The sequence below is a fragment of the Pristis pectinata genome, chromosome 1 (genome assembly GCF_009764475.1).
Source record: "Pristis pectinata isolate sPriPec2 chromosome 1, sPriPec2.1.pri, whole genome shotgun sequence".
In the NCBI taxonomy this organism is placed as follows: Eukaryota; Metazoa; Chordata; class Chondrichthyes; order Rhinopristiformes; family Pristidae; genus Pristis; species Pristis pectinata.
The window spans coordinates 128,114,856-128,129,700 of NC_067405.1; the positions used below are offsets into that span (position 1 = coordinate 128,114,856).

At 41.1% G+C, this 14,845-nt stretch overlaps 1 protein-coding gene across 1 annotated transcript in view; it reads left to right on the forward strand.

Annotated features, from left to right (window-relative positions):
* rin3 (Ras and Rab interactor 3) overlaps positions 1 to 14,845 on the forward strand; it is an 83,769-nt gene that overhangs the window by 13,590 nt on the left and 55,334 nt on the right. Inside the window, exon 3 of the mRNA XM_052017701.1 lies at positions 11,767 to 11,881. Coding sequence (XP_051873661.1) covers positions 11,767 to 11,881 — 115 coding nt within the window. The remainder of the gene's footprint in view (positions 1 to 11,766; positions 11,882 to 14,845) is intronic.

Here is a 14,845-nt window from a genome sequence, read left to right on the forward strand (position 1 = left end):
GATGGATATTCAGAGTCTTTTTACCAGAGCTGAGAGTTTAGAAAGAGAGGGCACAGGTTTAGGATGAGAGGGGAGAAACTTAAAGAAGATCTGAGAGGTATGTTTTTCACACAGAAGGTGGAGGTTATCTGAAACAAAATGCCAGAGGAAGTGGTAGAGGCAGATACAGTTACAACACTTAGAAGACATTTGGACAGGTACATAGATAGGAAAGGTGTAGAGGGATACAGTCCTAATGTGGGCATATGGTATCAGGATTGGTAGGCACCACTATGGCCATGGACGATGTGGGCCAAATGGGCCTGTTTCTGTGCTGCATGATTCTATAATCCTATGATTGCGATACAACTTCCAGTTAGCATTTCCCATGTGAACAGTAGCTCTTTAAAAGCCCAAACATGTCCAGAGGCCTGACATATTTAATTATTTTGTGGAATCAGAAGAGGAGGAGGTGTACTCCTTCTGATTTTATCTGACCATCCCAGCTATGTCTTAATCCTAGAGCAAAATACTACAGATGCTGGAAATCTGTAGTATTAAAATAGAAATATTGAAATATGAAATATTGAAATATTCAACAGCATCTGTGGAGAAAGAAGCAGGAGTTAACCTCTTACGTTGATGATCCCTCAGTAAAAGTGGGGAAAGTTGCTTTCATCCTTCTCCCAGCCCATTCCCCACCATCCCATATCTGCTGTAATATATCTGAGCAAAATTCCTAAACCCATGACAGGAAAACTGTGGATGGTTGCCCAATTAGCAGCTATAGTTCACCTGGTTTATTCTAATGAAGCTGTGGAAGAATTTACTTTGAACTCCAGGCCTTTGTGCCAGGTCAGGAGTCATGTGAAGAACAAACGCCTCCTTGAACAAGTCTCTTCTGTCTTCGTTCAAACCAAGGATCCAGGAGGATAGTCGAAAGAAATAAAGGAAACTCTTTCATTTTACAAAATTTCTTTTTGAACAAAAATTATGCTACAGGATTGGATTGAGAAGAATCTAATACTCTTCAAAAATAGGGTCACATAAGGTTAGAATGTATAGACCAATAGCACTCTAATTACTGAGTCTCACATTACATTGAACAGGCTAAAGGAAAAGGGCTCTGAAACTTATGCTGCTGATTTTCTGTAGTCTTCAGGGTTAATTGATAGCTGAATAAAAGTACTTAGATATCAAAATTCTACTCAACAAAGGTTCCATACTGAATGAAGGTTTCCTCTCATTTGAATCTACAAAGCACATAGAGTTCAGAGATACAGAAATGATCCTTTTTTCAGAAATAACATATCTCCAGTCATGTTGAGAAAGACACCCAATCAACCCACAGCATTGGCTGGTACATTAGTGCACTGTCATCAATAGATCAAATGTTTGAAATTGACACTCAACGTCAAGTCAAAGAGTGAAGCGATAGCAGCTAAAGAGGACCTGATGTGGAATGAATCAGGACAAAGTAGCAAGACATTAAGCACATGGACTGCACTTTTATTGTGATATATTTAAATATACAGTATGTGTACTTTAAAGGTTGCTTCTATTATATGTAGGTAGGTGAAGCAGATGTGCTGAGCAATTTGGGCAGCCTTAGATTAAGCTCTCCTTTTGGCTAAGTGGGTCAATAACTGACACAGAACAATGGATTCCAACTAGACAAGTGTATGTTAATCATTTTTATGCTTAATAATTAACATGATAAGTTTGAAAAAGATATGAATTATACTGAACCAAATGCATTTAGTATTAAAGGTCAAAAACATATTAAACTACTATCATTCACATCTCCTCGTTTCCTGACTATTCAGCAGTTATGAGAGTTAGCAAATAGTTTTTTGATTCAATAGATTTGATTTCAGGAGAAATATTTTCTGCATTTCTCACTGGAGTTCATTCTAAGCACATGAATAAACATATTTCTCCAACTGGTACTGGTTTCATTATTTGCTCTTAAAGGTGCTTTTTCTAAATATGCTGCCTTTTATGCCTCACTGAAAATTGCTAATTACAACACTCATCAGACTTACTAGGAGAAAGAGTTGGGAGACGGGAGTTTCCCAATACTGCACTCTTGGGGAGTTTCCATTTGCACAGCTCAGAGAAGGTCAGTTACAACACTGGAGGTTGTAAAGCTGAAAGGAGATAAATTCTCTGGAACTGGATCCTTACAAGACAGACAAGCATCCTAACCTGAACTAAAGGATTTTTTTCTTCTTAAAAAGTCTGTGTCCATTTCCAAAAGGTGAAGGGAGAGCTGTCAGAGTTCAAGAGGGAAGGGGGAGAGATACATTGGTGGGGGGTGGGGGGGGGTGGGATTGAGGAATAGGAGGTTGGAACAGGAATTCAATGGTCCCAAGCAAATAAGGTTCTGCAAGAAAGCCTTCAGAGAGTGAATAATGGCCACAAAAAAGGTACAATTGAATGTCTTGGTCTAAAGTACACATTTGTTCGGTTGTGTACTTGCGTGATGTACAACGATTATCCGATTCAGTGAGAAGAAAATGGGATGACAGGGAATAGATTGAAAAGGAAGTAGTGGGTGAAGTGAGAGCTGATGCACAGCAGGTGAAAAATTTTGGAGGCCAGATGTAGAAGGAGAGGTAACATGCAGCTCTTCTAGCCTAATTTTCCTCAATTCTTGTCTCCGGCACATGCTGAAAATAAGTAGAAAATATTTCCAGGTCATGGAAAAGCAGAAAAATGTTTAGTGGAGAATTAATTCTGCAGCCCTTAAAGGATCAAAATTATGAGATTGAAGGAATCCTCCTCAAATCATCTTGTACCTGTTGATGCCTAGTTGTGGATGCAATGCTGAGGGGCAAAGGCAGCTGCTATGAAATGCCTTTCCCTTTCTTTACTCAGACGGCTAGTTGACATCCAGATTTGAACCAATTGTACAAAAAAGCACAACTATAGATTGATGGGCTTATATTTAAGCTAGAAGGTGATCGATGAGTATTAGTTTTTGAGAGCAACCTGATGGATTGCCATTTCTTCTCTGATTTCTCCTCCAACTCATGAGTTCTGTTTATCGCAGTATAGTAGTTTTTATTCTATAACTGGCATATACTTACATTAATGTCACAATTCTCACATAAGATCTACTCATTACCCTTACTATAATCGTTCTACACTCTGTACTAACTCAATGTAACTGCACTGTGTAATGAATTGACCTGTATGATCGGTATGCAAGACAAGTTTTTCACTGTACCTCGGTACAAGTGACAATAATAAACCAATACCAATAACTGACAGCAGCAGTAGCAAAATAAATCTTTGCTTTGTAGCTCTAGTGGACCAGAAAATGGCTCCTTTGCGCTCTCAGAGGCACTAAATGTACAGAAGAAATTACTGTATTCCCATGCACTTCCAATGATCAGGAGCAAATTGGAATGTGAAATGGGGAGTGATGCTGCCATGAACCATTCCACTAACTCATCAAGTTATTAAGCAAAATTCTTTTTATTATTGTCAACAAATTGTTTAACTCATCCTGAATGGATAACATAGTACATTATATGTGACATGCTCTACAACCACTATTCCTGTTCATCTACAATAATAAAGAACAACCTAGGCTCTGTCATGTGTCAACATGTGATATTATCATAGACTCATAGAATCACGGAGATTTACACATCAAAAATGGATCGCCAACCATGATGCAAATCAATGCTGATCCCATTTGCCCACATCATGCCTGTATCCCTCTATGCATTTCCTATCCAGTACTTGTCCAAATGCTTTGTAATTAGTGTAATTGTATCTGCCTCCACTATCTCCTCTAGCTGCTTATGCCAGATATTCACTACCTTCAATGTGAAAAACTTACCCCTCAGTTCTGCTTTAAATGTGTTTCCTCTCACCTTAAACCTGTGCCCTGTAGTCCTAGAGTCCCCTGCTCTGGGAAAAAGACTCTGAATATCTATCCTATCTATGCCCATCTTAATTTTATAAATCTCTATAAGGTCACCCATCAGCCTCCTACATTCCAGCGAGAATAAACCCAGCCTATCCAAACTCTCCTGATAACCACAGCCCTCCATTCCAAGCAACATTCTGGTAAATCTCTTCTGCATTCTCTCTATCGCTACCAGATCCTTCCGACTGTGAGATGACCAGCACTGTACACAATACTCCAAGTGCAGTCCAATTAATTTAGGATTTGTATCTGAGGTGAATGTGGAAACCCTGTTATGATATCACATCCAGTTTCACATGAGTTTCTGCAGTGTTACATTAGTTCTCACTGCCTCTGATTTAGGCTCATACATTGGATGGAAATATGTTAAATTTAGACCTGAGCACATATTGTGCACTTCTGGTACATATTCTGTCATATGCTCATTTCCTCTTTATTCAGCAGTTTCAAAAATTATCTGATGTTACAGCATCACTCTTGATTCATTTGTTTCAATTTTAGAAAAAGAATACTTCTACTTTGAGAAACAAATGACTGCAAATGCTGGAATATCCAGATGAAAAACACTATGTTGCTGGAGGAACTCAGCAGGCCAGGCAGCATCTGTGGAGAAAAGCAGGCGGTCAACGTTTCGGGTCAGGACCCTTCTTCAGGACTGAAGATATGAAAAGGGGAAGCCCAATATATAGGGGGGAAAACAGAGCAGTGATAGGTGGACAAAAGAGGGGAGGAGGGGTGGGCACAAGGTGGTGATAGGTAGATGCAGGTAAGAGATAGTGGTGGGCAGGTGCCGGGGAGGAGGGGAGAGCAGATCCACCAGAGGCTGGGTCAAAGGTAAGGAGAGAGAAAAAAAAGGCAATAGAAAAAAAAGAGATAGGCTAGGAAAGGGAAGAAAAGGCATGGTTCAGGGGTGTTGGGGGGAGGGGGGCGGTGGTGGTTGAGGAGATTAAGTAAGTAGGGAGAATTCAATGTTTATGCCGTTAGGCTGCAAGGTTCCAAGATGGAAAATGAGGTGCTGTGCCTCCAGTTTGTGCTTGGACTTCTAGTGGTGGAAGAGGCTGAGAACTGACATATCAGTGATAGTGTGGGAGGGGGAGTTGAAGTGACTGGCAACAGGGAGATGCAGATCGCAGTTATGGACAGAGTGCAAGTGTTCTGCAAAATGGTCACCTAGTCTGCATTTGGTCTCACCAATGCAGAGGAGGCCACACTTGGAGCACCAAATGCAGTAGGTGATATTTGGGGAGGTGCAGGTGAATCTCTGTCTCACCTGAAAGGACTGTTTGGGTCCCTGGATGGAGATGATGGAGGTGGTGTAGGGGCAGGTGTTGCTCCTATGGCGGGGTGGTGGAAAGTCCCCGGGGTGGAAGCGGAATGGGTGGGGGGGAGAGGAGTGAACTAGGGAGTCGCGGAGAGAGCAGTCCCTGCGAAAGGCAGAAAGGACTGGGGAGGGGAAGATATGCTTGGTGGTGGAGTCTCGGTGGAAGGGGCGGAAGTGGCAGAGAATGATGTGTTGGATATGTAGACTGGTGGGATGAAATATGAGGACAAAGGGGACCCTATCCCTGTTGGGTCTGGAAAGGGTGGGGGTGAGACCAGAGGTGCGGGAAATGACAGAGATGTGGGTGTGAGCTCTCTTGACCACAGTGGGGGAGAAGCCACATTTAGTAAAGAAGTTAGACATCTCGGATGTCCTGGAGTGGAAAACCTCATCATGGGAGCAGATGCGGCGGCGGCAAAGAAATTGAGAAAGAGGGATAGCGTCCTTGCAAGAGACAGGGTGGGAGGAGCAGTAATCGAGGTAGCTGTGGGTGTCAGTGGGTTTGTAGAAGATAAGGATAATGGAGATGGAAAGATCGTGGAAAGAGAGAGAGGTGTCAGAGATAGTCCAAGTGAATTGGAGAGCAGGGTGAAAATTGGTGGCAAAAGTTATGAAACTGTCAAGTTCCACACGGGTGCAAGACGTCGATATAGCAGAGAAAGAGTTGAGGAACTGGGCCGGAGCGGGCTTGGAACTGAGACTGTTCAAAGTAGTAACGAAGAGGCAGTCATAGCTGGGGCCCATGCGAGCACCCATAGCTACGCCCTTGGTCCGTAGAAAGTGAGAGGAATTGAAAGTGAAGTTGTTTAGAGTGAGGACAAGTTCAGCCAGGTGGAGGAGCATGTTAGTGTATCGGGACTGCTTCTGTATCTGGTCAAGAAGGAAGTGGAGGGCGGTGAGGCTGTCATGATGGGGAATGGAAATATATCAGGACTGGATGTCCATGGTGAAGATGAGGTTGTGCGTGCCAGAGAACTTAAAGCTATGGAAGAGTTGGAGAGCATGTTCTGTGTCACAGATGTAGGTGGGAAGGGATTGGACCAAGGGGGATAGGATATTGTCCAGATACGAGTATACAAGCTCAGTGGGGCAAAGGCATGAGGAGACAATGGATCTGCTGGGACAGTCCTTTTTGTGGATTTTTGTGGGCAGTCCTAGGTTGCAGGACTATCACGTTGGTAGCTGTGGGCGGGGGGCGTGGTGGGGGGGGGGCAGATCTCCCAAGGTGATGAGGTCAGTGATGGTGCAGGAGATAATGTCCTGGTGGTCCTTGGTGGGGTCAGGGTTCAGGGGTAGGTAGGAGGAAGTGTCAAAGAGTTGGCGTCTTCTACTTTCCTTGCTTGATACTCTTCCTTGGTTTTGAGTCTCCATTTACGTAGAGAGAGCTCGCCGGGCACACAGTCCTGCCAAAATATTGGAAGTGGTGGACATAAGGAAAATCAGGGTCTCGCTTAGGACTTTAACCTTCCTGCCTTTCTAAGAGGCACACATGCAAATGCACTCTTATTGTTGTCAGATACAAGTGCATCCACTACCTCACCAAAATTGTTTTGGAGGAGGTGCATTTCTTGTCCCATGCTTGTGCATACCCCAAGAGAATGAAACATTGACAGGACAAAAGCTCACATTCTATAAGTGAAAGGTGGAGTGTTGGGAGTGTGGATGTGGGATAGGTCAAGGGTGCTGCAAGAGGAGCTTGGGCTCTCCTTGTAATGTGGTGAGGTTATGGATTGATCTGAGGTCCGCCTTCACTATCATGCAATTGCATGTCCACTTGTGCATTCACCCTTCTGACTCAGGGTGAGTTTGGCACTCTAAACTCTTCATGTTATTTGAGAAGTCTGATGCTAATGTGTTTACTAGGGACAATAACAGAAAATACTGCAAACACTCAGCAGGTTAGGAAGCATCTGTAGAATGAGAAACAAAGTTTATAGGCACTTCTTTCCTGGATAAAAATATTCCTTCTATCTATCCTATCTAGGCCCCTCATAACTTTATAAACCACTACAAGGTCACCTCTCAGCCTGCTATTCCAGTGAGAATAAACCCAGTGTATTCAATCTCTTCTTATAACTACAGCCCTTCATTCCAGGCAACATCTTGGTAAATTTCTTCCGCACTTTATCTTTTGCTATCACATCCTTCCTATAGTGTGGCAATCTGAACTGTACACAATACCTAAGTGTGGTCTTACCAATGTTTGTACATTTGCAACATTACATCCCAACTCTTACATTCAGTGCCTCACTCTCTGAAGGCAAGCATGCCAAATGCCAAGAATCTATTTCTTTATTAGAGGAGTCTAGAATGAAGTGACATAATCTTAAAATTAGAACTAAAATATTCAGTATTGATGTCAGAAAACTCTTCTTCATGTGAAGAAAAGAGGAAACCTGGAGCTCTATCCTTCAAAAAGCTCTTGAAACTGATGACAAATTCAAGACTGAGACTGATGGATTTTTGTCAGGACGAGTAAACATCCTAAACGCTGTTGCTAAATATGCGCATGCTTGGCCATTTCATTCCGTGTTCCTTGTTATGTTATTTAATTGTTAGAGTTGCTTGGGAAAGGGAACCAGTAACCAAAGCCTCCAATCCAATAATATAATGAAAGGAGGCATTGAATTGTGGATGAAACCTAGGTCCCATTGAGCATATCCTTCAATACCTTGGTCTGGGTTTTTAGTGAAAATTGTTCACTGGATGTTGTGACAAAGGTGCTGCCTCTATTGCATCACCTCACTTTTGAAAATATCTTTGGCCAAAGCTTTAGAAGCAAAGATATTTATATATCATTTATGTAATGTGTAGAATAATAATCATATACTAATTGCTGAGATATATTTAAGACTGTGTCATTTTTGCACTCTCATCAATACTGTACTGAAAGTATTAACAGTAAATGATACAACAATCCAATAAAAGTTATTTGATTAAACTCATGCCTATAAATCGAAGTGCTGAGTTTCTGAATGAATAAGGAGGATTAAGTCATATTTTGTTCAAACAATTCTGCTAGATTGAGAATCCTTTAACTCACTACTTCCTGACATTCTCACCTGTCTCCCTACTGCAGCCACAAAACTCAGAGTAGTGATTGAAATGGAGAGCCTTAGTCCTAAAGTACCATTATCAGCCTCTTCACTTTAAGATGATAAAGTGAACCAACACTGATAACGCTATAGTGCAAAATCACCCAAGCAGTTCACATGATTGCTTCTTAAATCCACTGAAAGTTCCAATTTCCTTTTTACTTGGCTGGAGAGCTTCCACTTAACAAATAATAATTACCAGGTACCTATGAATACTTGCCAGACCTTAAGGACTGATTATTGTAGAAATTTATGGTGATTCTCATTCTACCAGAGCATTATCGACCAAGAATTCCCAATAGTTACCTTGTCTCTTATGTCCCCTATAAAATATCGTATTGTGGTAAAATAAGGCTGATTGAATACAAACACAGACGGAACATAAACCAGCAAACAAAACAACCCACAGCTGTAATATTACAAACTTTAATCTTCCCCTCTGTAATCAATAAGGTGATAGTAATGAACATTATTTTAATTCCATTAACATGTCCCTATAATTTTTTCTAGATATGTTGTTGCAAGGATAACACAGCATCTGACTTGGCCTTCTCCCTGCCTGAAGCTAACTAGTTAAGTTTCTGAAATGCAAAACTAATAATCAATTGGAATTTAAGTTTAAATGCACCAGCTTTCAAATGGTTACATGTAAGAACAAAAAAAAACACTGAAAGCATGAAATTACTTAAATAGAGATTAGCTAATTTCAGTGAGAAAGTATCAGGCTCTGATGGATTAGAATCAAAAAGTGGTAGTGAATTAAAACACTGGACAACGGGAGATCTCCGTAGATGTTGCCTCAGATATGTACATCCTATGAGTGGGAGAAGAAGGGCATCTGAAGCTGAAGTTTCCTGGATAGCTGAACCTACACAAGTTAGAATTAAGCTGGGTTAAAAATTCCTCATGCAGGCCAACAAATGCCAGTAGCAAATTAGTTCAAAGCGAAAACATATTGACCCCAATCTTCCACTGAAAAGCCAGCAAGTCTGCTGTTTTTATGCACTTGACTGAGAGGAATGTCTGGACTCCCAAATGCATACTGAAGTCCAGTTCAGTTCTGGCTTATGTGCACCTACACTGTGTTGGTGGATTCCTTATTCAAAGGGTAATGTAGTTAGTTTAGTTCTCCTTACTTGATCTTATGTACATTAGGTGTTTAGTACTGCCGCCTCACAGCTCCAGTGACCTGATTTCAGGTGCTGTCTGCGTGGACTTTGCATATTTTCCCTGCGACCTGTGGGCTTCCCCCAGGTGCTCAGGTTTCCTCGCACATACCAACAAAATGCTGGTAAATTAACTGGCCACTTTAAATTAATCCCTAGTGCAGGTGAGTGGCAGAAACATCAAAGAGGAGTTGATGGGAATGTGAGAGAGAATAACTTGCGGGGATACAGGGGAATAAGAAAGAGGGAATTGGACTATTGGGATTGCCCCCTGACCTAACATTGACCCGATGGACTGAATGGCCTCCTTCTGTGTCATAATTAAGTTATGTGAGGTGGTATTAATCTTTATTTTTAAATAATTAGAATTGCTTTGATTTTTTTGGGAATTTCCTTGGAAACATTCAAACATAGCAACAGCTTTAATAGCTGCTGAGTGTGCGGTAGGGCTTCACCAGCTGTGAAAGCCATTTGGGCATTAAAGGAAGCCCCTTGCACTCAGAGAAACTCTGCACCACCCTGGGCCTCGCTGATCAGCTGGGAGTCGACCTTCCAGTGAAAAGCTGTATCTGCAACCATGTTGGAAGAAGCAATTGAGCAATTGTGGTCCAAGGGCAGGCAACAGACAAGGTTGGGCAACTCCCCAGTCAACAGAAGATTCAGCCCAATAACTGTGCTCAGTATGAGAGAATCTGCAGACTTGGTATATCTGTTTGGCCTCCATAAGGCCTCCTTTTGTGCTGTGAACATGAAGTGATTAGCTTATGATCCCACATTACTCGAGTTTCATCAAAATTTAACAGGTTAGCTTCTAGTCTTGAGTGACCCTAGAACCATATATTTGTGTACTAGAGCAAAAAACAAACTGCTGGAGGAACTCAGCAGGTCAGGCAGCAGCTGTAGAGGCAAAGGCATAGTCGACGTTTTGGTCGAGACACTGCATCAAGTCAACTATCCCTTTGCCTCCACAGATGCTGCCTGACCCGCTGAGTTCCTCCAGTGGTTTGTTTTTACTCCAGATTCCAGCATCTGCAGTCTCTTGTGTCTGTATTTACATACTTGTGGGTTATGCATGCATTGTGTATGTGCGTTTTGTGCATGTGTATACTTTATGCATATAGTGTATATGTATGTGTGTAGATTGTGTGTATGTATTCTGTCTATATGGATGTGTTTGTTTATGATGTATGTATGTATATTGTGAGTACTGGTTTTGTGCATGCACACTCTTATGTGTGTGTGTGTGTGTGTGTGTGTGTGTGTGTGTGTGTGTGTGTGTATGTCAGCGTGTGTGCACAAGTATATTTTTCTCTCCCTTTCTATTGTACTCTTATTAAATGCTGTTGATACGTTGTTTTATTCCAGTTCTAATGTGGGCCTACATGTGAATTAACAACAGTTGTTCTCTTATCTCCAGGTCACGATGGTTGGGCTCAAGCTCCATTCCAGAATTTTCTGTTTTCATATCAAGATACTTATTGATCAGATTTTTCTTCTGTTTTAAGTTCCAAGGATTTGAGAGTTTAAAACAAGTTCCACCAAACTTTCTTTGTTTGCTTGGGTCTGATGCCTCTGTTACGCTCACAGAACTCACGCAGAAAGTCTGTGGTCTGCAAGCTATTTACATTAAACTAGATGTTATCTGCCAGGTTCTACTTTTCATTTGGTGTTTCACAGCCCTCCTCTCCACAGATAGCTGAAAGAAAAACCTGTAATAAAAAAACTCATTTCACAACAGAATATCACAAATCTTTACAACCAATTGAGTACTTTGAAACATAATCATTGTTCAGCAACTGATTTCTGGAGAGTAACCTCCAAGAAACAATGTTATGTAATAATAATCACATACAAGGATCAGTGTGGTTGGCTGTTGATCAGGACATCAGAATAACTCTCATGATTGTCTTCAATATGTTGATTGTTTTACATTCACCTTACTGAGCAAATGCGGCTTTGGTTTTAGAGTCTCACACAAAATTTGGCACCAATATCTGACAACGTAGTGTCGGGTGTACTGAGTCACAGCCTACATCACTTAGCAAGTGTAATTTATTTATTTAGAATTATGCAGTAAAGTTAAGGATATTATGAAGCAAACTGATAGACAAATATTGAATGGAAGGTGACTTGGGCAGGTAGACAAATGACTAACTTTATACATCTATGTTTGCTTGAAAACTACATGTGCTTTGTTTTTGAGATATTTTAACACCCACAGCTCAATTAATACTATTCAGCACAATGTATTCCTGCTTACAGACATTCATGGTAAGAAAAGATTGTACCCTAACAAACATGGTTCTTTCGGTGAATTTTCCTGGAGCGGATGGAACCCCAAAAATCCTTGAATACTCAATAAAGGAGGAAAACTCAAGTGAGTTCCTATCTACTATCTATTCATGTTGTGTAATCTGATAATTACAGGTGACTTAATCTTTCCCTAACTGCATTAAAAGATCTGGTCGCTACTGCATCAACCAGAAACCACTTTAGCATAGTAGATGCACAAATGTCTGGTTCAGAGCAGTATTCTATTATCATAATGTGTTATTTCAATATTAACATTGTCAAAATATTTTAATACAATCAGACTTCTTAAAAAATATGTTGTATTTTATACATATCAGCAGATATTCTTGATGTTATTTATGATAAGTCAAATGATACACTCTTTTTATTAAGCAGTGCCTGATGTATTATGCCAAATCTGTAATGTCTTCATAAATACTTTGAGACACAGTAAATACGTTTTCAAAAGAGAAGGAGGTGTATTCTCTTCTTCTCAGGCAGCCCCTCAGCATCAAGTATGACTTGCTTCCACTCCAATTCTGGAAAGCGGAAAAAGCCTGTGCATGAATTCTTTGAACTTGGTGTAGCTATTGCACATCAGCTACCACATGGTCTTGACAGAGTGAGTGGAACTTAGTGGCATGGAGGTCTAAGACAATTGGAGATCGCTTTACTCCACAGTGACACACACATGCACACAACACACACACGCATACACACACACACACACACACACACACACACACACACACACACACACACCATACACACACACACACACACACACAACCACACACACACACACACACACACACACACACACACACACACACACACACCAACACACCACACACACACACACACACAAACATGCACGCAGAAGGACTCTGACCACAAACACATGCAGGTGCAGACACAACCTTTTCCTCATTCCACTCCTGTTCAAATATTTATTCCTAAGGCAGCACCATAACTTTTTACATGTTGATTCTTTCTCTTACTGTAAATTGTTATGAAGGAAGGTCACCACATCACTCTGCTATCTAAACAGAACCAGAAATATTACCGCATACATGGATACATAGAGAAAAGCATGTTTCATACTTAAAGATACAATAAGCACTGTTGAGATAAAGCTGTACACCTCTAAATCCACAGTGGCTTTTAAGATAAGGGAAGGAATTAATTGCTCTCCAGACTTTGAGGGACAACCTTGGTTAGCTACATCCTAAAAAAGTGATTGCTAATAATACTCAAGTCGCAAACATTCTGGCTCCTCTGAGAAATGACAGCCTTCGTTTCTTTTTACTTTTTCAAACATTTCACATATACATTCCACAAATTAAATCACCTTAATGAAACATGCCTACCAGTCCCAGTAAGAGTGTCAAGGGCCCCTTGGGTTACAAGCTATAAGGTTAGGACTGACGTCCAGTCTACCTTTTGGAAACAGCATGGTTGGAAGCTCAGTGGTGTAAGTGGCATGCAAAGCCTATAACGTGCAAGGAATTTTTAACTCATTCTGCTTTGCATGACTGACCATCACACCTAACACTTCAGATTTTACTGGGCTATTCCAAAATCATTGTGCAACTGGAACTGAGAGATTTAAAATTGGCAGGAGTGGTGGGTACTGTGGGATTACTAATTAATATGGTAATTCAGGTAGGAACACATTGTTGGATGTCACAAAGGTTGATTACTGTTCCAGCTGGTGTTATACTCACATTGGGTCCCAACAACTTTTTTTATAGGATGTGGGCCCAAGTATTCCCTGTGTTACCCATGACAGGCTGGTTGTTTGTCAAGGTTAAGTGCCTTTGACAGAAGGTATAGGGAAGGAAAGATTGCTCTCAGAATCTAGAGGGGAATGAGTGGAAGTAATCACAGAAGCCAGGTGGGTTATAGAGATCGGAGGGGAGCAGACTGATCACAGATGTGTGGGATGGGGAATGTGGGAAGTGATTTACAGTGTGTTTGTTTGGCTGGGAGGAAATATAGCTTCTCCTGGCACACTTACCTTATGCAAGCATGTTTACCACCTCATTGGAAACCCAAGCAACCATGGGTAAAAGTAAAAATATTTTTAAAACATTGCCACCTTAAAACATTTCATTAGCCAGCCAACATCCTCCAAACCAATTGGTGCACTACCCCCTCATTCCAGGAGTGGGCAGTTGTACTATGTGTTAGTTTCCTCTTTCAGGTTTTTAACAGAATACAAACCACTCAATACAAAGCCTGGCATTTTAGCAGGGATGGGAGGGGTACACTGTAATTATGCAATCATCCCAAGCTGTAGGACGGTACCACTTGTGGAGCTGCTACCACACAGCTCCAGTGACCCAGGTTCAGTCTTGACCTCTAGTACTGTCTGTGTTTGATGGTTTACCTGTTACTGTACAGTACACATCCAAAAGACTCGTGGGTTTGCAGGTTAACTGTCAACTGTATATTGCCCCATGTGTGTAGGTGAGTGGTAGAATCTGGTTGGGGTTTGATGGGAATATGGGGAGAATAAAATTAGTATCAGTGTAAACGGGTGCTTGATGGTCATAATGGACCCAATGGGCTGAAAGTCCTGTTTCTTTGCTATGTGACTGTATGGCTTCTAACATCTTTCTTGGAAATGTATTGTTACCCTACACAGCCATTACACAATCCAACAACTCACTTTTACAAATTTAAGCAGAGTTTCTTGAAAAATCTCTATGACATAGCTTTAGGAGGATGGTTCCCAAACCTTTCTGTCAATGGAGTTCCTCACTTTATCCTGTCCAATGGATAGAGATTGATTACCATGATAAGTCAATCCTATTATTGCTGATTCATGTGATTTACTGCCAAGATGACAAGGGACAAATTAAAAGACCATTTTTCCATCCAATGTCCCTATGAAAGAAGAAGAGACAGAGAAAACATCATATTGGTCATGACAGTCAGCTTCACTGAACTTTATCCACCAAACCATTTAAATGTCGAGTTTAAAAAAGAGAGCTTTAGTGAGGCAATCAGATTTAAGTCTATCTGCCATTAATTTTTTTTATTT